Source organism: Stegastes partitus, unplaced genomic scaffold (assembly GCF_000690725.1).
Source record: "Stegastes partitus isolate 25-593 unplaced genomic scaffold, Stegastes_partitus-1.0.2 Scaffold713, whole genome shotgun sequence".
Taxonomy (NCBI): Eukaryota; Metazoa; Chordata; class Actinopteri; family Pomacentridae; genus Stegastes; species Stegastes partitus.
Window position 1 is genome coordinate 250,815 of NW_007578444.1, and position 21,906 is coordinate 272,720.

General features: G+C 39.2%; 1 protein-coding gene across 1 annotated transcript in view; it reads right to left on the bottom strand.

Annotated features, from left to right (window-relative positions):
* adck1 (aarF domain containing kinase 1) overlaps positions 1 to 21,906 on the bottom strand; it is a 92,590-nt gene that overhangs the window by 23,974 nt on the left and 46,710 nt on the right. Inside the window, 5 exon segments of the mRNA XM_008291072.1 lie at positions 1 to 137; positions 2,107 to 2,256; positions 9,282 to 9,398; positions 12,971 to 13,129; positions 14,898 to 15,056. Coding sequence (XP_008289294.1) covers positions 1 to 137; positions 2,107 to 2,256; positions 9,282 to 9,398; positions 12,971 to 13,129; positions 14,898 to 15,056 — 722 coding nt within the window.

A 21,906-nucleotide genomic window follows, 5' to 3' on the forward strand; every position in this document is an offset into this window, starting at 1 on the left:
GTCAGCACACAGGCAAACAGGGGGAACAGATCTCCAGCTCCCAGTCTGCGGCAGTAACGCTCCACCCCAGACATGTCGCCGTTAATCAGAGACTGCCATAGCCGACAGTAGTCCAACCTGAATTGTGGCTGAAGGACCTGAGGGGAGAATGAGTGTTTAGGTTACATTTTATGTTACATTTTGGTGGATATAATGTAAACTGTAAACTACAGATGTCTCTATCAAGTTTTTGTTTTTTTTCCCCCTTTGATCTGACCCAAGTCGTTTAACATGTACTGTCTCTTGATCCCAAGCTCCAATCTGATACCATTTTCATAGATAATACACACTTCAAGAAAATAAAAGTCATTCAAATCAGTCCAATGTATATGCTTCATGATTGATTAGTTCTATGTATTGAGAGAAAATGTCATTTCTGCACCCAAGCTGTACCTTAATGGTACGTAAGTGGCCAAGAACCTCGTTGTAAATCTCCAGTAGAACAGAATCTGAAGTGGCGTGTCAAGAGGATTGGGTGTAGCGTGGCTCGACAAACTCCAAAAAATGGTGAAAACCTTTTTTCTCTACGTGCATGCCAGAAAATGTATTGTAGATTAGCTGTAGTACCTGGATGTTCCACCAGGTGGAACCTCGTACTGTTTCATACTGTAGCAACACCAGAAGGCGGGCACTCAACTGCAGCTAATTTCTTGCTGGCCAGCAGAGAGCATTGAGTGTAGCAAACAACAAGTACAAGGACTTCTCTTGGGCTAGAAATCTTATGTTTTACGCAAGGTGATAAGCATTTTGTGATCTCTCTCTTAGACACAAATGCGGCAACATATTTTATGAAACGATTGGGCTCATTTTGGTGCCAGTAATAATCACATGAAAAATCCTGTGATCCATGGCCGCGGTTTGGGACAACCCTACTGCAAACAATAAATGTACTTGTATTACAATTAATTCCATTTCTGTTTTCTTTCTTTTCATTGATTACACTATACGTGAATGACCACAGCCAACACAATGAACACAATGGGAGAAGTTTTATCCCAGAGTGTAGCTTTACCCCAACCGGCCTGTGGATGGAAACTGCCACACACTTCAGGCAGAATATTGTGTGGATTTGTTTATTATCTGTGATTTCTTCTTTGCGTGCGCATGTTTAAGAACTCCAAATCTCCTTTCTCAGATGGGTTGAAGTTTTCATTTTCATCTGCTATCAATCATCATAATTTAGACAGCCGTTATAAAAAAAAAAAAAAAAAGTTAAAATAATAATCAAATGTAAACACATCTTCACTATGCATGAATCACTTATTCAACAGTAACAAAATCTAACAAATCTCATTTTTCTCTTAATACATTTTTTCTTCAGCTACAGTCAGTCCCTCAGCTAAGAACCCTTTGCCACTTCCAGACCGATGACAGCACTTTGAACACATTCTCAGTGTGTAGCATCCAACTGGTAATGACACTGAAAATGACAGTGTGTGTATGTGTGCATATGACGACTAGATTAATATTCAACTCCAAAATGACAGCTGAATCACAAGTCATTAGGAATAAATTGGTGCCATTATGGTCCAAGGGAAGTCTGTGTGTGTGTGTTTATTGTGTGTCAAAGATGATGGAGTTGCGTATTTATTGCTAAAATCTCTTCATGAATACAGGAACAAGCAGTAAACAAAGTTGTGTAAGACCTGTGGATGTTTGTATCAGCCGGTGGGTGTTTGGAGGAGTGTTAACAATCAAAAAGGTTGCGTGTGTGTGTGTGTTTGTGTGTCTTTCTGTGTGTGTGTGTGTGCAGAACATGAGAGTGCACATATGCTCCTGTATGATTAGGGCTGTGGTGCATTCAAACACAGCACACTGCACTCTGCTAAGAACAACATCAAATGAGTTGTTTATCAAAAAGCTTTTATCGTGCTGTAGCGCTAATAAAAGTGTGTGTCTGCCTGTGGAAGTGTGTGTGTGGCCCATGTTTTTTTTATAAGCATCCCGGCGTGTGTTTGCTGATCTACCTATTTACTCAAGGCCTCAGCCAGCAGCATGAAAAATGGACTGCAATATTAGAACAAATGGTATTTTTTTTTATGTCCGAGCAGCCTGGAGATTTCCCACCTGATAGAGGCCGTGATCGAGCAGAACGATCTCGGTCTTCTTGCTCTGGGGACACTTTCGGACCAACACGTTGCCTGGGTGGGGGTCGCAGTGAACAAAGCCGTGGACAAAGATCATTTCGCTGTATATCTTGCCCAGGTTCTCAGAAATCTGTTGGAAAAGTGATGGAGAAAGTTCAATCCAAACAGATTTTACAAAAACTGAAAGAAAACAAAAATGAGATTTTAAACAGAAGAGAGCTTAAAATAGTAAAAAAAAAACAAAAAAAAAACAATATCACAATTTTAGTATAGCTGATCTAATTGCTCACCTTCATGAGGTGTGACATTAGTATATTAGTGTTAATATTATTATTATTTATGGTTTATGTACACAGTGCTACATATTTGAATATGACCACCTTTCACAAATAATTTCAAATATTGAAAAAGAATTTCCTACCCAGACCTCATTCTTTCTCTTTTACAAATATAGACATTGACATGTATTTTTTCATTGTGCAAAAGGCAAAGCTTAATCTTTATATAGAATCAGGCAAATCCCTCAGATCTGCTGCTGCCTACAGGCTGAAAACCCATCAACAATTACAGCTATTCAATCATGAGAAAAATTCAATCTGTAACGATGTGGCCACATTCAAAGTTCAGCTTCTAAATGCAACAGGTCTGGCTTGTACTGTACGCCGTATGTATGTTTTCAGTTCAACAGCATAGATGGAATTATATGGAAGGAGGCAATCTGTAAACATTTCAGTTTCATCACAGTTTTTTGAACCACAAAAACTGTCAAAATAAATTATTTGCACAATATTCTGTAAAAAAAAAAAAGAAAGAAAATCTGCACTTCTCTGTGTAACTGAGATGCCATGACTGACTGAGCTGAGACCAACAGTCATTTTATAAAAATTCAGGGACTTTTCAGCTAAACTGCTGGCTGTGTTTACACAGAGAGGAGAAACATATGGAAACTATCTAAACATGTAAATAGTAAAATATTTATCGAAAGTTGAGACAACATTTTTCCTGTATTGGTAACCAATGCGGGTACTTGGAAAAATATTGTACTGGCTGATTCCATTTGTTTTCAATTGTTAAAATGAACAATTAAAGAAATTCAGCTTTTGATTTTTCTATTTTATGATTTATGCCATTAATTTTTGTTTTCAGTTCTTTCTACTTCCATCCCTGGTTGAGCTGTTTCCATAGAGATGCAGGACTCTGCAGTGAAAAATGAGCCAACAGTGAGTAAAAATGTAACAGGAGCAAAAAAAAAAAACACCCAGAAACTTCTTCTGAGTTCAGAGGGCTCAAACAAGTTCATAGATGTATTGAAGCCGTCAAAGACATGATAGAAGCCTCAATGAATTTATCTAAATCCCTATTAATAATTCCCTCTGCAGCAACTACTCAGGGAATCCAAACTAAACATAGTGTAAACAGTATAAGCACCATATGTTTACACTCACAACACAAACAGTAAATAATATCACCACGACACACAGCATTTTAAAACTGCATCTGTAAATTTCACATATATTGCAAAGTGTGATGAATTAAACTGCATTGGTCTTTGCTTACAGCAGCATACTGTGACCTGTCCTTACCTACGTTTTTTTCTGACTCTGGATGCTTCAAACTGTAGCAGCTGAAAGCACGGCTGAAGGAGAAAAATGTGAATGTGGTGCTCCTAATTAAACTTCCACTAAGCTCCATATTTTCCTCTTGTGTACTTGCTAATTTAATTTTGTGGATTCAACCAGAGCATTTAAACTGTGGGGATGTGATTCATGGTTAGTCAGGGTATTCGTGCTGGTGGATGCCTCCAGAGGACAAAATAGGGCACGGGATGTTCACAAGCATGCACACGTGCATGCAGACATGAACACAAGTGGGATTTCTTGTATTTGTGCGGCACCTCATTGACACAACGAGTCACCAAGATATCAAACTACAGCAGCTGAGGAAACAACCTCAGTGTGACCCAGGAATATGTCTGTTTGATGCAGCATTCTGCATCGGAAACCAATGTTATCCTGCAAGCAGCCCTTGGAAGTCATGGGGTCGACGAAAATGTCCTCACAGTGCACCAATGTCTTCACAACGCTTTACAACTGAAATTGGTCCTCACAATCACAACATTACAAGCCGACAGACACGCACACACTTATATAGCCAACAAAGAGAGAGAGCAGGGAGCCAACAAATTATCTCAGAGAGGAATGGGCAGACACTAATGGCCATTAATTAGAGCTCCACAGATTGACACTGGAGAGAAAGGGAATAGACACACATGGTCACAGAAAATCATTATTTTACTACCAGATTTCAAACAGAGATGAGATCCACAGCTACTAACTTTCCCATTTGGCCTGAAATAACCCTTTTGTCTGGTTTTAAAAATATCTGAAATGTTCCAGTGCTCTCTCAGCTTAACGAACAAATGACTTTGTTTTAGCCAAAATTTCATAATTATTTCTCAGGCCAGACCAGCAGATTCAATTTGAATACAAAGTCATAATATGTACAGGCAGATGCACATGGAATCCACAGAAAAGGACAATATTCAGTTCAGGGTGTGCAATGCTTTAACCTCTTTGAGGAGTTTCTTCTTAAATGTATTCATTCATTTTTAACTTGACTGTATGTACCAAAAAAAAACTGATGACAATAGTAGTGCAAAGACTGAAAAACAGCCTGAGAGGGAAGTTCAAATTCTTTGTGAAGTGACTGTTTGAGTCTCAGCTTCCAAACATTACAAAAATAATCAGACCCAGCCCCCAGTGGTGATGCAGTGTGCAGGGTTTCAGACGCTGTTTGAGGATTTGACAAGTACTTTGTTACCATCAAAGCCCAGGGCTGAGTGTGAACATGCAGTTTGCACAAATTGCAAAGATCATGAAAGCTGTTGTGGGGGAGGGGGGAGTTCCTAAACCATATTTTACCACAATGCAATGTAGCGTTATGCAGCAAGGCATTTCTCTGGCCATTATTGCTAATCTATTTTGAATTTTGAACACTTTAATTCCTTATTGTTGTGACAGAAGATAAAACAACGATGATCAAGTTTTTTTTTTTTCCAGGCTTGTAAAATTATTCCACACAGGTTTTACCATCAACTCCGTACAAAGTGCACTAAATCAAGGCTTGCTATGAGTTTTTCAAGGAACTGGGTGGAGAGATTGTTGCAAATGTTTTGGAGAACTTGCCATAGTTCTTCTTGCCTGTCTTCCGTCTCTTCTTGTAAGTGAGATCTCCCATGATGGGGAGATGAGAGCTCTGTGTCATGTTGCACAACTGATCCTCCCTTGCGTGACTAAAATGAATTTAAACATCTAAAACTTTTGCACAGTACTGTATTTGTTGACCCTCTTCTTTCTCAGGTAAGTCTTCAACACTCCAGTTCATCCACTTTGATTTGTATGTCAACATGCGACTCCACTGAGTTTCCATTTGATTAACTTTGTCTTCTGCACCTGAGACACATTTCATTTCAGCTTCACTGATTTATTGTTTAACTTCTGTGACAGACGCATCAATTTTGTGGATAACTTAAACTTGTTTTGTTTGTATGACACAAAGTAGACTTCCTGGATTGTATTTCATCATCACTGGTAGAGTTAATTTTATATGATGATAAAAATGAGATATTGTCATAAAGTAGTGACCATGGTATCTGTCCGTGTAAAAGCCCTGCATTATTAAACAGAATCAGGATGATTGGATGATAAGTACGTTAGAATTTGCCTTGACATGGTGGAGTCACAATCAAGAAACAAGTTAGAGGACAAAAAAAGGCAAATACATATAATAATTAAATTAAATAAAATGTTATTTTACAGTGAATATATGCCAAATATTATCTACATATGAGTGAAGAGTTGTTGTTGATACATAATAATAACAGATAAATATTCATAATAATAGTAAAATATAACTATAGGGCTTTATGTAAACAGAAGGTGTAGTGATCATGAGTGGGATACAGTCTGTGTCAATGGGGGATCCAGGTCTTGTTGATGAGACCAGCTGCAGTTGTGAAGAAACTGTTCTTGTGGTGACAGCCTCTTGCCAGAGGGGAGAGTGTTAAAAAGATTATGTTTGGGGTGGGAAGGGTCAGCTATAATCTTTCCTGCTTGCTTCAGTGTCCTGGAGACATGCAGGTCCTGGAGAGATGGCAGGTTGCAGCCAATCACCCTCTCAGCAGAGCGGATGATACGCTGCAGTCTGCCCTCGTCACTGGCAGTTGCAGCAGCGTACCAGATGGTGACAGACGAGGTGAGGATGGACTCAGCTATGGCGGAGTAGAAGGACACTACCATTGACTTGGACAAGTTGAACTTCTTTCGCTTCCATAAGAAGTACATCCTTTGCCAGGCCCTGTTGGTGAGATGACTGATGGTCTGCTCTTACGTGAGATCCTCGGTGAGGATGGTGACCAGGTAGCAAACGGTTTCTATAGTGTTAACTACGGCGTCATACAGGGTGACGTAGTAGGTGGGGCTGTGTGTGGGGCTTCTTCTAAAGTCCACCTCCTTGCACCAAGTCACAAGATGGTCAGTCGCCCACCTGCAGCCAGTCTCACCCACAGGAGGCCAGTGAGGGTAGCGTCATCTGCAAACTTATCTGCAAACTTCAGCAGCTCGACAGACTGGTGACTGAAGGTCACCTGCGGGTGAAGTCAGCTGAATTCCCCCAGGAAAGGCTGTCCTGCACAAGCACTGGGATGATCATGTAACAGAGCTGTATTCCACAAACAGGATCTTGGGATAGGTTCCTCAGAGTGCATGTGGTAGAGAATAACATGGACGGCCATGTTTACTGCATTGTCTACAGAGCTGTTGGCTCTCTTGGTAAACTGCCAGGTGTCCAGGAGGCTGTCTGTGGTGGATTTGCGATGGGAGAGCTTGAGCATGAGGCACTTAGAGGATTTCAGAAGTCTGGACAAAAGGTCTGTAATCTTGTGGTTCTTGTTTATTTCAGTTGGATGTGTTTAGATTACTGGCAATCAGACAAAATGACATAATAGGGTATCCAACAGGAAGAAACACAAACCAGTGAAATTGCTGAGGTCTGATTATCATATCAGATCACATTTGTGACATCAACAGCCTGTAAAGTGGTTCTCTATTATATATTGCCAACCTCATTAGCATGTTGGTTTTAATTTGCAGCGGACAAAACAACAATTGGAACTGTGCTGTGTCAAACATCACTCAGATAACAGTACAAGTATTTTAACAAGAATTAAATAATGTGTCACAAATTATAAAAGGCCCCAATACAGTGAAACACTGGAACCACAGAGTTGTATGATTATAGCTTCAGTGCATGCAGTCATATCTTGAATCTTGCCAATATGGGGTTCGGTGGGGGTGCAAAGAGAAAAAAGAAAAAGAAAAGAAAAGCGAAGAAAACAATCATAGCAAAGCATTGCCCCATTCTGGTCACATCAAGAGGCCGAGTTCAGTGGAAAGTCTATTTGGGCCCTCATCCATCTTGTGATTACACACACAGACACACAGGGTCCAGCATGCACCACTGCCACCTAATAATTCTATCCATCCTCCATATATGTGTGTGTGTGTGTGTGTGTGTGTGTGTTATGTCCTCTATCTATCACGTCAGCTGTCTCATAATACTCGTCATCACTGCTTAATGCTCACATTCATTTGTGTCACATGTGTCTCTTACTGTAGTTGTGTGTGTGTGTGTGTGTGTGTGTGTGTGTGTGTGTGGATTTATGCGTTCATGTGTGTTTCCACAGGCCAATAACAGCACAACTGTCATTTTCAGATTTCATTACCACACATGGCATTTTCCTTAAGCATTAGATCTTAGGCTGCTGACATGGCAAAACATTTTTCAGAGGATATCTTGGCGCTTGCAGTTTATAGCAGCACTGTTGTTTTTTCCAAAACTATAAAAATCAACATTTTCAAAGACCAACTACAGCTAAAATGTTTTTTTGTTTTGTTTCATTTCGTTTTGTTTTTTACCTTGTAAACATGTCCCTAAGGTGTTATTTATTTGCTGGAAACCAAATCATGACTGAAGTGCACAGTCAAGACCACGGCTTCATAGATCTGCACATAGTAAAAGAAGCAACAGAGTGCAGTTACATCTAAGTCATTTTAAGGTAAGAAGGGATTTTTTTTATGGGGGGAAAAAATTCTACATTTTTAATTTATTTTTGAGTTCGTAGGTGTTAAACCAAAGACCAGAAATCGACTTTAAATGACCAACAAAAAACTCATGACGAATCAACAGAAAAGGTCAATCTATGTGAATAGAAAAAACACTTATTCACATAAATACAAGAATGAATAATCCAAAATTAGGTGTGGCTGCAGGCTCCATACGTTCAATTTGTTTACAAGCCACTGTCTTTAGGGAGTTAATTGTGATTTTTAATGTCAGCATATGTTGTGAGGATGTACTTAGACTGTTAAGGTCAGAAAGGTACATGATTATTTGGCAATTCACATTTAGTAATGTGATTTCAACTGCTTTCAATAAAATCAGTACAGTCTTTTACATGCAGTATTCTAAGCAGCTATAGAACTTGCAATATTCATTCTATTTCTATATGGTTTGATAGTGTATCACTGCTACTCCAAGAAGGTAAAAACTACTCTTAGTCTTTCTTTTCTATTCCTCTCTCATACACACCAGTCTATTAAAGGCAGTGTGCCATGAGAAACCTGAGGCATAAGAGGGATGGATGACAGAGATTATACCCAAGGACACCTGAGGCTGACATTGGTATTTGTTTACACAGAAAACATTTCCACCATGTTTTAAGTCACGTGTCTCACACTTCTGACAAATAGATACAGTTTTGTTTTAATCAATCCAGTTATGTAGCAGTTTGTGCGTCACTTGTTCTTTTAGCATACTAATGACACCCACAGCTTGTTTTCCTCTGTTTTATGAATGTAACTACAGTGACGGTTGGGTCCTGAGTGCCGCCACATCACAGATGACCTACACAGAATACTGCGCCTGAAGGCATCATGTGTATGAGAGGTGGGGGGTGGAAGCTGCAGCTCTCCTACTGTGCGTCTTTTGCTATGCAGACATGCTGTTAATGTGTGTGCATGTGTAAGTGTGTAATGGGATCTGTGTTGTCAATCAATAAACTATTGCCAATCAAGACAAACCAGTAGCAGGCAGTACCTCATTGACATTGATGCAATGTTTCTTCATGTAGTCCCTGTCGTTGACCTGCCCTCCCTCTGCAAACTCCATGGTCAGGATCCTCTTTGTGGAAAGATCCCAGTGGATCATGGGAACCTGTGGAGAGGGCAATAGAGGAGGGGAGGGAGAGGAGATGTTTATACTATACATTTTCTGTTCATTTTCAGCATCATTACATATCAGAATCAGAAACAGATTTATTGCCAGGCATAGTTTACACAATACGAGGAATTTGTTCTGGTGGGTTGGAGCAACAATAAACATTGGGTGTGTATAGATCTTACACATTTTGACTAGATTTTGTTCTCCTGCAGAGTTGTCTTACTGATGTGCATTACATTATAGGGTTGAGTTCTGATAGCTGGTTCTAACTAAATTGCAAATTTGTATTAATTTGGAAAAACCTTAACATTAGTTTTGTATTAAGTACTTACATTGATTTAATACTGTGTTACAAAGGCTTTGACAGAGATAATAGAGTGCATACTGTACATGGGTACATGGAGAGATGAACTGACAGGCTGACAGATAGGTGGATAGACTGTAGCCTTCTGTTGTACAACAGATAAGGGTTTTCAACCAATCCTTGGAGCCCAGATATTTATATGAAGAAACCTGATTTACTGGAACATTGTGGGTGTGTGTAAGTACCAGACTATTGTCACCAGTAACTCTGGACTGAATATCTCCTCCTCAGTTTTTTTCACATTCACAATAAGTTGGTAAGCATCAACCAGTCCACGAAATGTTTGACATTGAAGTGGTAAAATGTTGTGTTTTGTTCTCTTTGTCATAAAGCAAGAATAGTGGAGCAATCAGAAAATGTCACAATGTCATTTGTGTGTATTGTGAATAGAACTAGGAGCTAATACACCCTGTACTCAAGTGTTTGAGGTCAAATATAGCCGAATCTACAAGTTGGACCAGTTGGTTAAAAAAGAAAAGGTATATTGTTTTGATCAAATATAGCGATGTATATAATCATAACAACTGAAAAAAACACTAGTGTCAAATCCCTTCCAAGGTTATAGTCTTACTATGAAGAAAATGTAAATGTAATGAAGGTGCATTGAATCCGAGTGTCTGCAGACTGTGGAGGAGCCTGTCAGATAACCCGAGTCCTGCACCTCATCTCCCCTCTGTTATAAATGGCTTCAAAAACTCCTCTCTATGAGACACTGATTAGTTTCTACACACAACGCTTAGATTATGTAATTGTGGGTGTGTGTCTGTGTGTGTGTCTGTGTGTGTGTCTGTGTGGTAACATCCAGGATTATTTCAAATTCAAGTTTTTTTCCTCTGTATATAGAAAAGGCTTTCCTATGTTTAGCTCTGTATGGAATCTTCTTTTATAGCATCACTGTTTTGCAAATTTTGTGAAATGTATAATTTTTTTTTATCCTTTATTGAATGTGCAGTTTTTTGATCAACAGCCTAACAACAGGTATACAGTTCAAAGCGCTGACAGTTGAGATCATCCATAAGGTGTAAAAATACTGATTTGTAATTCATTTGGTACTGAGGTGTCTGCGGTCAGTGGCCATACTGTTTACTGTTGTCAACCAATCCAATGTACGGTTCATACCCATGTCAGAGTCTGATCTATAGCCAAACTGTATTTGACCAATAGGATACTTCTGACTGGAATGTATGTTCTAATGTGAGAAATGTTCATGATACATTTTAACAAGTTCTATTTTTTCTAAAAATGTCACGTCTCAAGTTACAGATACCCATTCTCACTAAACAATGGACCTCGCTGTGATGATCTCCAGGTCTTTGAGGTTGAAGGCTTCTTCACCATCATTCTCTGGACTTTGGCTGGTTCACTCCAACATGCTGATACTGTTTTCTGTTGACCTGATCTTGACCGCTTTGACTGTATGTTTCAGATCACTGTCTTCTTAGAAGGTTCAATGTTACCCAAGTTTTGTTGCAGAATGTTTGATGTTTTCTTCCTGAACCTAAATTCCATCCTCTTTTCTCATGATGCTGCTTACTATCACAAAGTTGCCAATCAGCTGAAAAACACACCCAAAGCATTACACTGGCTACGGGGTTGATATTTTGGGGTTGAATATTACCACCACAGAGCTGATGACCAAAAGCTCTCTTCTTTGTCCAGGTAAGCTTTTGTGTGCCTGTCTTGGAGAAGTGGAGTCATTCTTGGTCTCCATCTGTGGAGACCAGCCTTGTTCAGTGTCTGTTAGAGTGTCTGATGAGATGTTAGTACCAAAATTGCTCAAATTCACAATGGTTTTTTGGTGATGGTTGACATTTTCTTGGCTTATTCCATTCCTTCTTAGCAGAGGTGTCACTTTTGGCTTCCTACCATGCTCTTTAATAATTTTCACAGTGTGGCACTCCTTGTACTTTTTGATTATCATTTGCACTGTGGCCATTGCCTCTTGAAAACACTTTGCAAAGGCTGTATAGCCTTTCTACATTTTGTGAGCAGCCAGAATGTTCAGCTCCTTCTCACTGATGGACCATTACAGCAAGTTCCCTAAGCTCATGGGTTTTAGCCATGACTTGCATTTAACCCGTAAGTGACTAAAGAACCACTGCATCTGCTGTTCTCAATCCTCAATGGTGTATTAGAATGTTCAAGAACATGGTAGAAATTACCTGGAATATTTGGACTGGGATAGAAGCTGTATTTTTTCAAAGACTGGTGACAGTTTTGAGGGATATGAAGAATTTTGGACATAGCATTTTTAATAACATAATGTCTTGCTATCTGTCGTCACTTGTTTATATAATTTCCAGCCAGAAGAAACCTATTGGTGAAACAACAATTCACTATAAATCTAAAGCTTGTATGGGTATGAATGATTTTGAATTTAACTATGTATAGCACTGATATATCGAGGACACTCCTTTCAGAAAAACTCACGAAATTGATTACTGATTGATCAAGAAAAACAAACAAGGAAAGCATTCATTAAATCTCAGACAAAACACTAAAAGAAAATATTTGTCTGTCATAATCAGAGGATGAGTTCTAATCTGTCACATTATTGAAAGTGTTTTTATTGATATTATCATTTTTGATTCCACTGAGGCCAACTGGAGTTTTACTGACTGTACTGGAGGGAATTTACACAAAAATATATTGCATTCTGCAAAGTTTTAAGTCTCTATCAAATGCCAACTTATACAATTAAAACATGCAGAACAAGAGGCAAATGACAGAAAAGAATTCCAAGCAAAAGACATTTTAGCTGGGTTTAAGAATTAAACAAAGAGCGACTGCTGGAAAAAGAGGTCTATTTCACATTCACCAGCTCTAATAAAAGTTCTCAGACATATTAGAAAAAAAGGACACCAGAAAATTAAATGATAATGGACATGAAGTCCAGCTCTGCGTCGTAAAGGAAATATGATTTGCGGGTTTCTCTGTTAGAATTTAGGAGGAGCTGACAGGCAGCACAAAGGAGGCTCTCACACACCGTGAAAAAGTCTGACCTCTATTAACACTACTGAATTTTTTTTTTTAAATACTAGGACCTTGAATTGAAGCAGACTGTCTCAGATTATAACCAGCAGTTTACAAGTAGATGTGTACATGTGGGACAAACAGGGTCAAAAATGAATCCCGTGGCCTTTATAGGTTTGGTCATATAAAAGACAGGCTTGTAGAAAAAGTCACATTTTGGTGTGTGTACCTTGAGAAAAGGGAAATCAGCCAGCATTTTGGCCACCTTCACAGCATTGAGTCCCTCATTAAGGAAGTCCAACTCCAGTGGCATGTTTTTCTTGGCCTCCTCCACCAACCACATGAAGGCAAAGTCTGGGAAGAGCCAATGGACTGCCCGCACCAACACCTTCAAATTACAAAGTCAAATCAGTCTCAGTGTCAAACATGTATACAGTGATATCCTGTCAAAGACTAACACTTTGTTAGTATATTAGGACAAAAGTGACTGACTGCGCCCTGAATGAACATCATTAGGTAAATCAAGTGTAAGGAAGGAAAACTGTTGCTCAACAGCTTTCTATATTGTCAAATATGTTTCTGGCCAACCTGCTATCAGCAACACCAAACCTGATATGTTTCATGAACTGCAGAAGAGATACTTCTTCATTTCTTTTGAATCAGGCTATCACTCAAAGTTAGTCCTGCTCAGTCTGGAAAACAGTTATACAATATCTTCTATTGCTTTGGGAGCAGTTAATCAAATATGATAATTGTGGATTTCCTGATAAAGTCTTTTTGCCCTGATCCGATCTGAGTCTTTTCTTATTTAGTACTATCCGATACCTAGTCCCAATCTGATATCTTTGTCCTAGATAATACAAAGTTCAAGTACATGAAGTTCTTAAAACTATGCCAATGTATATGGTTGACAACTGAATAGCTTTGCAATGTATAAGAAAAAAAACAGCATTTTTGCATTATAGCTGTTCCTTATTGTTACATCGTGTGGTCTAAAACTTTGCCATAAAGCTCCTCTAGGGCACTGTCAGTAATGTAGTTTCAAAAGGTCACGGTGTAACGTGGCTGTATTCGCTCCATGCGTGTTAATAAATGTATTGTATATTAGCTGCAGTACCTGGTTGTTCCACTAGGAGGAGCATCTTACTGTTTAATACTGATGTGACTCAAGGAGGCGGTCACTCAGAATATGGTCATATCTATGTTGGAAAGCAAAGAGCACTGTGTGGGTTTGGCTGGCAATGGGCCACCATGAAAAAGACTTTTGTGATGCTTAATGGTTGAATTTTTAAACAAAGTACAGAGAACTCAACAATCCAAAGTTCCTTTAGATTCCCAATGAGCAAGCAGTCAGAAAAAAAAAAGAAAAGAAAATCTCAGGCAGAACCAGGTTCAGTGAAGGCGACCATCTGCCTTGACCAGTTGCATGAGAGTGGGGATGAATTTGTGCTCCCTCTTTATGACACCTGTGTGACAGCTGATGTAAACACTGGAGAGATTGGACTCAAGTTTGTGCTGATGCCGATCAGTTAAAAAATACTTCCCTGATCCAGACCTTTGAGATTAGATCGGGACATTCTAACCAATAATGCCTTCATAGGCGTCTCAGTGTGGATTTCAAGCAACCATATCTCCAGGCAATGACGTTTGGATGATTCTGCAAAAGTCTACGGCCTCTTGGTTACAAACTGGAGCTGGCTGTGGATAGTGGCCCGCACTAAAAGATGAATGCAACTTAAAGGTCATGCTTCAGTGTTTCAAAACTCGTTGCCTGTGAGTCCCACAGCTTTAGGTAAGAGTGCCAAAAGAAGATAAAACACCTGCTTCAACATGAGTGCAATATGAGAGGCTCCTGGATGGCAACAATGTTGTGCACATACAACTAAGCTCAGCAGCAGTAATTCCTTTGTGAATGAGTTAATTTATGTTTACGACTTCTTGCATGCCGACACAGGAATTATTTCAAGCACAATTTCAGTCTATGTGCATCTGTCGAAACTGATCCGCTCAATACACACACAAAGCACTGAAGCTGCTTTGCTAACAGGCCACTCATGCTATGCCTCCTGTGTGGACAGGAGCGACAGAGGAGTGACAGGAGACAGACAGGAGGCATTTCTTCACTTATTTCAATGAAGTTCAACAGGCAGACTCACCTCTATCACCATGATGTCCTTGGAGCTTTGTCTCTGTACTTTGGGGTGTTGGACTTTGACGGCTACTGTCCTCCCATCATGCAGCACCGCCTTGTGGACCTGGGCTAAGGAGGCTGCACCCTGAGGCTTCTCCTCAAAGGAGACAAATAATTCTGACAACTGCAGGAGAGAGATAGGGAAGGAGACAGGAAGAACGGGGGAGAGCAGAAGGTAAATGAGGGATGAAGGGGGTGTGGAGCTGGGAGTGTGATCATCAGTCTGATCATCTCTATTTACAAGTTATCATTACATGCTGTACTGTATAGTATCTGTGCAGTGCTTTACAGACTGGAAGCTGAACATGTAGGCAGGAATGTGATCAATGTTATGTCATGGTAGTAACAACAAACCACCTGAAAGAAGAGGAGGAGTTTATATACAACCATGTAATGATGATGATGAGACTACTGAATTGAAACGAAATGAGGTGGGAGCTGAAACAGAAGGGCTCATGACTAGACCCATGAATTTTACCTGACACCACAGTGAGTTTTCAAACAGCGACTCCTATTTATGTCAACTGCAGAGTAAATTAGACCTTTATCAGAGAGACGGGCTTATGGCAAATAAGAGGACATTTTTTCTTACTTCACTGTCTTCACAGAACGTCTGTTTGTTGTTCTGCTCTGTTGTCTGGTAATGGAAACTCAACACTTCCTCCATGCTTTTCTGTTGTCTTGATAGAGTAAATTCAATGTGATGCCCACTGGGGCTGCACGGGATACTGTTTCAGCATCAACCTTACAGTTTGTATATAGTTGCATCACAGGAAGTGGGATGTGAAGCAAAGCCAATTAACTCACAATGAACACATCATGCTACAACTTTTTTGGTGCTAGATACAAAAAGAAAACTCCCGCTTTTTATTTTATTCTGCAAAAGAAAACTTTCTGATAGCACATCATTTAATCTGAGTTCTTGTATAGACTGTTTTTTAAACTTTATTTGAAAAACACAGCTTGCTGACATGGAGGTTCCACATGTGTACAGTGAAATGTGCAAGGAACAGGAGAGAAACACTGAAAAAGAAGATTTGTTTGCAAAAAAGAAACACAAAGGCAATTAAATGTAAATATTTCAGTGAGGAAAGGATGACAATAGACAGGTTCCAAATAGCAGAGAGAAATCACTGATCCCTCAGAATTCACTGCACTACACAGTTACTTATGAGGGCTATAAAAATCTAATGTGATTGTTTGACTAGCTGTATGTGATATCATCACACACATACTTTTCTGAAGTTGCAAAAAATACAAGACATACGGTGTAACAGGGCTGTCATAATGAAATGTAATGCAGTTACTTTATGTTATGCTATCCCCACCTCGAGCCCTTCTGCTATCTTCAGATCATAAACTGAAGTTCTTCATTATTATTATTATTATTATTATTATTATATGGAAACTAGCTATTAAAAAGTTGCTGTTTTCAAACAGCATTTTTCCCAGATGATCACACAAGTGAGAACATTACAGCAGAGATGAGAGCAGCTTATGACCCTAATGAGACATCAAGTCTGTGTCACAGCATGTGGTAAACATGATAAAAGTGGACCAGACCACAGTGTTTTCTACACAGACTGCATTTTGCAGTTGGTAGTTATGCACATGCTGTCTTTCCTAAGCTGTTTTCACATATTGCAATAGAGACTGCCGAAAAACAAAATATAGCAGTGTGAGTTTGTTGCAACACAGTCCAGGTGATTTATGCCAAATGCAAAATGCTCACTTTTTCATAAAAGCAAGAAAGTTGGTACACAGTGTAGGACACCCTGAACATTCTCAGATATGGAGCCATCATAAAAACCCTTTGTAGTAGTCATGACAGCCAATTTGCTTTTCTCGCTAACCAGTGTATGTTGCATCATACCTTATGAGTCAAACATAAGGGCAAAAGCCAAATTATGCCGCCTGTTCTGTCAGCTACAGCACAGCGGGTTAATGTAAATATGTATAAAACAAATAGGTTTATGCGCAAACATAACGCACATGTGCACATGACTAACTTTTGCACACTGTACACTGCACTTTAGCCCCACATTCACTACCTCCATCATTTTTTATGACACTATGACTTATTGAAATGTTCCTATAGTTTTTAAGTAATGTTTTATTTTTATAATCAGTCTTGTGGAACAGTCACTTATGCACTGGACTACTGTATGAGCGTATGACAAATAAAAACTCTTCTACCAAACTATCATATAAAATCTCATTGAATTACTGTTGAATAGTTAATATTGAGTTCAGAAACACGAAGAAGAAATTCCCTTTATCTTACGACATCAGCAAGACTTCTTATTATTGTTCACTAGATATGATTTAAAATATCTAATCTGGCTGCTGCAGAGAGCAAAAGGGCTGCCATGGCCGTCACAAGGCATTTTGTGATGACTCCATATATGAAACATATTCAGGGCCCCGAACTGTACAAGTGAAGCATGTTTCATGCTTTTAAGAAAAAGCGAATATCATTTTTTACATATCACCTAGAGTCATGTTCTGCCTAACATGTTGCTGCCTTTCCTTTGCTATTTCACCACAAATTATGTTAAACTTCTACAACAAAGTGAACAAGGAACAGAATGAAACATGACCTAAGTTTCTGGAAGGCAGCAAATCAGGGATTGAACAACAGCACAATGCAAGCCACTTTAAAGAATGAGCATTTCTGTTAAAAGAGAAGAGCTGTCAGCAATAAGGTTGAATGGATGAAATTACTACATTTTTTAAAAATATGACTATGGAGATGTACATTATTCTTAATATACCATGTCAGTCATAGTACACCTCTGCTCAATGATTTTGACCCAAACTGACATTCTTCATGCTCACTTTCTATTTTTAATGTATTTAAAAACATGCAATTTAAGCCTTAAGCGTGACAATGTGGTTCATAAAATTAAGTTCATAGACTCCTACGGTTCAGTGACACTTTGAAAAGGAGTCTGCAAAATAATAATAATAAGAATTAAAAAAGTTAGCAAATGATACAATTTCATTAACTTATACAGCTGGTATTTACATATACGTAAATACTACTTGTACTGTGATGTCTAATAAAACAAACAGCACCACGGTGGTTACTCTTTCATTCTTTGCTTTGAGCCAGTGCAAACTCTATCATGTCAAAAAATGTTAACATGTCACAAAATGCAGACAACTCTGTTAAACTCTTCTGCAATCAACAGCAGCCTTACCCCTTGCCGAGAATTGACACCTATATGCTGAATTTAAGCATCATGTTACCTTTAATACCATTTAACCATATCTATTATTAAAAACTTAGTGTTTAAAACTATATAATGTGGCTTAATTCTTTCTCTAAAAAGAGGATGCAGAGTGTTAAAATGAATGTTTTTGTTATTCCAATCTGTCACCACACACAAATAAAGGAGTAACTGGTGCATTTACAATGAAATCTGCTTATGAACAACAGTGTGCTTAATTCAGGAAGATAGAAGTAATTACAGAAGGTGGACTGAAAAGCTTCGTCTGGGCTATTTAAGTAATTTCCATGAACAAAATACGAACAAAACAAAGAAAAAGGTAATTGCTTTTGGAACTGGACAAAACATGGCGTTTATTGGACACAACACAAGATAGCTGTGAAATATGGAAGTCAGTAAAAGACTCGCATCTATGTGCTGTTTCTAAAAGAACTCCTCACATATTTCTAGCATTATATCACTGCTGATTGTGTACAGTGGGGCTTATTGATCTAATCTGAAAATGCAGAGACAGACTGAGGGTTTCAAGCAGCATCTGTAAAGACGTGGATCCAGTGCTGCCTTTCGATCCGCTCTGCCCACCCACATATCGCTATCACAGCACTGAGCATTTAGCACCCAGTGTGCCCTTTGAGCAGAGGTAGTCCCTCATTAGCTTCCACTCATCTCTGTGGACTCACAAAACACACACACATTAATTAGTGTGTGGGTTTGAAGGTTAAAGAGGCTTCCCAAAGGACCTGGAGTTATTAGAACAGACTTATTGTATGCTTTGGAACCTCAACGATGCCCTGAGGCAGCCCTGCCTTATGGATACAAATCTGTTAAGTGAACAAGGGAAAAGGCAGCACGCAGCATAAAGAACACTGCTTCTATCACCAACGCACTTGAAGACCTGTTTATGTACACTTGTGAAAAACATGTACAGCCATCTCGTGGAAATCGTTTACTGTCAATATATGTGAGCATGCAAACACTTAATAATCAGTGGCTTCAGCTAAAACGTGACATTTACACTTTGTGTCTATTTCATAATTTAAATAAACACAGAAAACAGATCAGTCCAATGACAAAAGTAAGTACATTTATCACACCTTTAAATCCATCAAATAAGAACCAGAGGTGTAGATTATGTGAGGATCATCAGAACCTAATTAGGGAGAGACAAATGGAGCATGTGTTATTTCAACCTCTGACATCTAGACTTTACGATTCTTCTTTTAAAAAAAAAAAAAAAAAAAAAACCCATCTGATGAAATTCAAGTTTTGTGGTAGCTCCAACTGGTAAGGCTCTGGGCTACTGATCAGGAGGTTGGCAGCTCAAAGCTCAGCACTGCCACTGTTGGGCCCTTGGGCAAGGGTCTGAAAGGCCAAACCCTACCTCCTCCAGGGTCGCTTGATCATGGCTGACCCTACGCTCTGACCCCAACTGGGATATGCAGGTGAAAAAAACAAAGATAAATTCACAATGCTGTAATGTATTCATGACAAATAAAGGCTGCATTTTCAGTTTCACCTTAAAACAGCAGTGTACCAACGATGCCAAAACTCAGATTCTTGGAGACTTTCTTGATTTCATACAAAATCAACTTAGGGAAGCAGAGTGGGGCTTTCTGTATCCTTGTTCATTTGAATCAGTTTCTGTTTTTTTTTTTTTTAACTTATTTATTCATTTATTTAATTTTATTTTATTTCAGAATCACATCATTGTACTTTGGCAATGTATAATGTGACATTTTTACTAACTAGCACCTATCTGACATGGCCACATTAAAACTGTTAAAAACCCATAATGCCTCTAACCAACACAACAAGCTTGAGACAATAATATTGAACATTTTACTAAAGGTATGGCAGTGAAAGAACAAAGCCTTGTGGTATATTAGCTTTATTGTTTTACAGTATTTACCGGGCTTGGATTGGATATCTTCCTTCATATTTGTATTTCAAACTGTACCGAGGGGGAAAATTCCCCTGCTGTTTGTACCTAGTGAAACATGAAAGAGGCTAATTTGAACATGATCTTGGCCCATCAGGTACAGGCTGAACATGAGCCCTGTAGAAGATGCCACCAAATGATAAATTATACAAGCAGCACGAGATCCTGTGTGGGAACAGCTGAGTTATTCATTATGCAAATATGCTAAATGGAATGAAATTGTCTGCACCCACCAGTGTCTACCCACTATGAAGATGAGCATCCAATGGGATCTGACATGCAAGAAGTGCTTTCATGGGTTAAGGAAACGTGTAATTTTTTAGATGAGCCTGTCACTTTAAGCAGCAGTGAGAAGTCTGAAAAATCCCAGTGCAATTTAAACACCAACATTTTGGAAAATCTGTTTTACATTATATTAAAACAGAGGCCTGCTACTAATGGCACAACGTCTTTGTTATGTTTGCGGTGTTTGCACCACTAGTTGTGTGACCAGTGTCTGGGCTGCTGCCTCTGGTTCTCACACAGTCCACCACCCAGTCACTGCTTATGTTAATCTCAGCTGTGGAGTTAATAAACATGGTAATGTATGCGTGTGGGCCCCACTCCTACGGGGCAGACCCGCAGTGACATACGTTCCCTGAAATGAGTTATGGCACAAATAAAATGGCCCCTGAGGCCTCACAGTTGGATGGCAACACATCGGTGTCTGTGTCAGTGTGGCAAGGTGGCCGTTTTGGCTGCTGGCGGCCGGCCACAGCCCCAGCTGGATGAAGATGCATAAATCATTACAGCACAGAAGAGAGAAACTAAAAGAGATTACTTAACTGAAGAGAGGAAATCAAAGCTTCAGCTCTTAATATAAAGCTTCAAGTCCGCTAAAGGAGGAATCTGCACATACATACTGTAAATTATTTACCTTAATTGCAGAGAGAATTTGGCCTTTAGTTGAAAGGTTTATAATATAAAACAGAAATTTAATTTCATTCATTTTCTAAATACATTTATTTGATCATGGTTTCTGGAGAATTCTCCTTATTTTTTGACTCAAAAGACCGTCAGATCATCCACTATTTCCATGCTACAATCTTTTGACCATTGTTAAGCTGTCACTAGGGAAACCTGACTGCATCTCGTCTGCACAAATGTGCCATAGGGCACTGTGGGAATGTATATGTGTTTACTAGATCCTCTCCTTGGTACATTTGTCAGCTTCTTCAAAAGGCAATCGGGCTGATACCTCAAGTTTTCCAGGAAAAGGAATATGTTGAACAGCAAATGTACTCTGACCATATGCTATAAGAATGTACTCAATGCTGCTAAATCCTCCTATTGTGCCAACATTATTAAATCTGGGCAGAATAACATGCAGACTTTATTATTTACTGTTAACAAACTCCTTCAGCCTGCAGAAACCACTTCTCGCTTCATCTCCACTACACAATGTAAAGCATTTTGGGATATTTTCAGTTGCAGCATTATGAGCATCTCGTAACAGTTGACCTCTTCTCCACCAGCACAAGCCGACTCTCCCTGGAGGAACACCTGGGATTCTTCACTTTCCACCACCACATCAGCGTTTGAACTTTAATCAGTTGAAAACATCACTGAACTCATCAGGATGTCCAGGATTCCTACCTGCTCTCCCTGTCCACCCTGGTAAAGACCTGGATGCCCTCAATTTCACCTATTATAACAGTCATAGTTAACCCCTGCCAGTCCACTGCTACTGTTCCTGCATCACTGAAAACTGCTTCTGTCATCCTAATTCTCAAAATCCCAGGTTCAGATTCCAACAATGACCA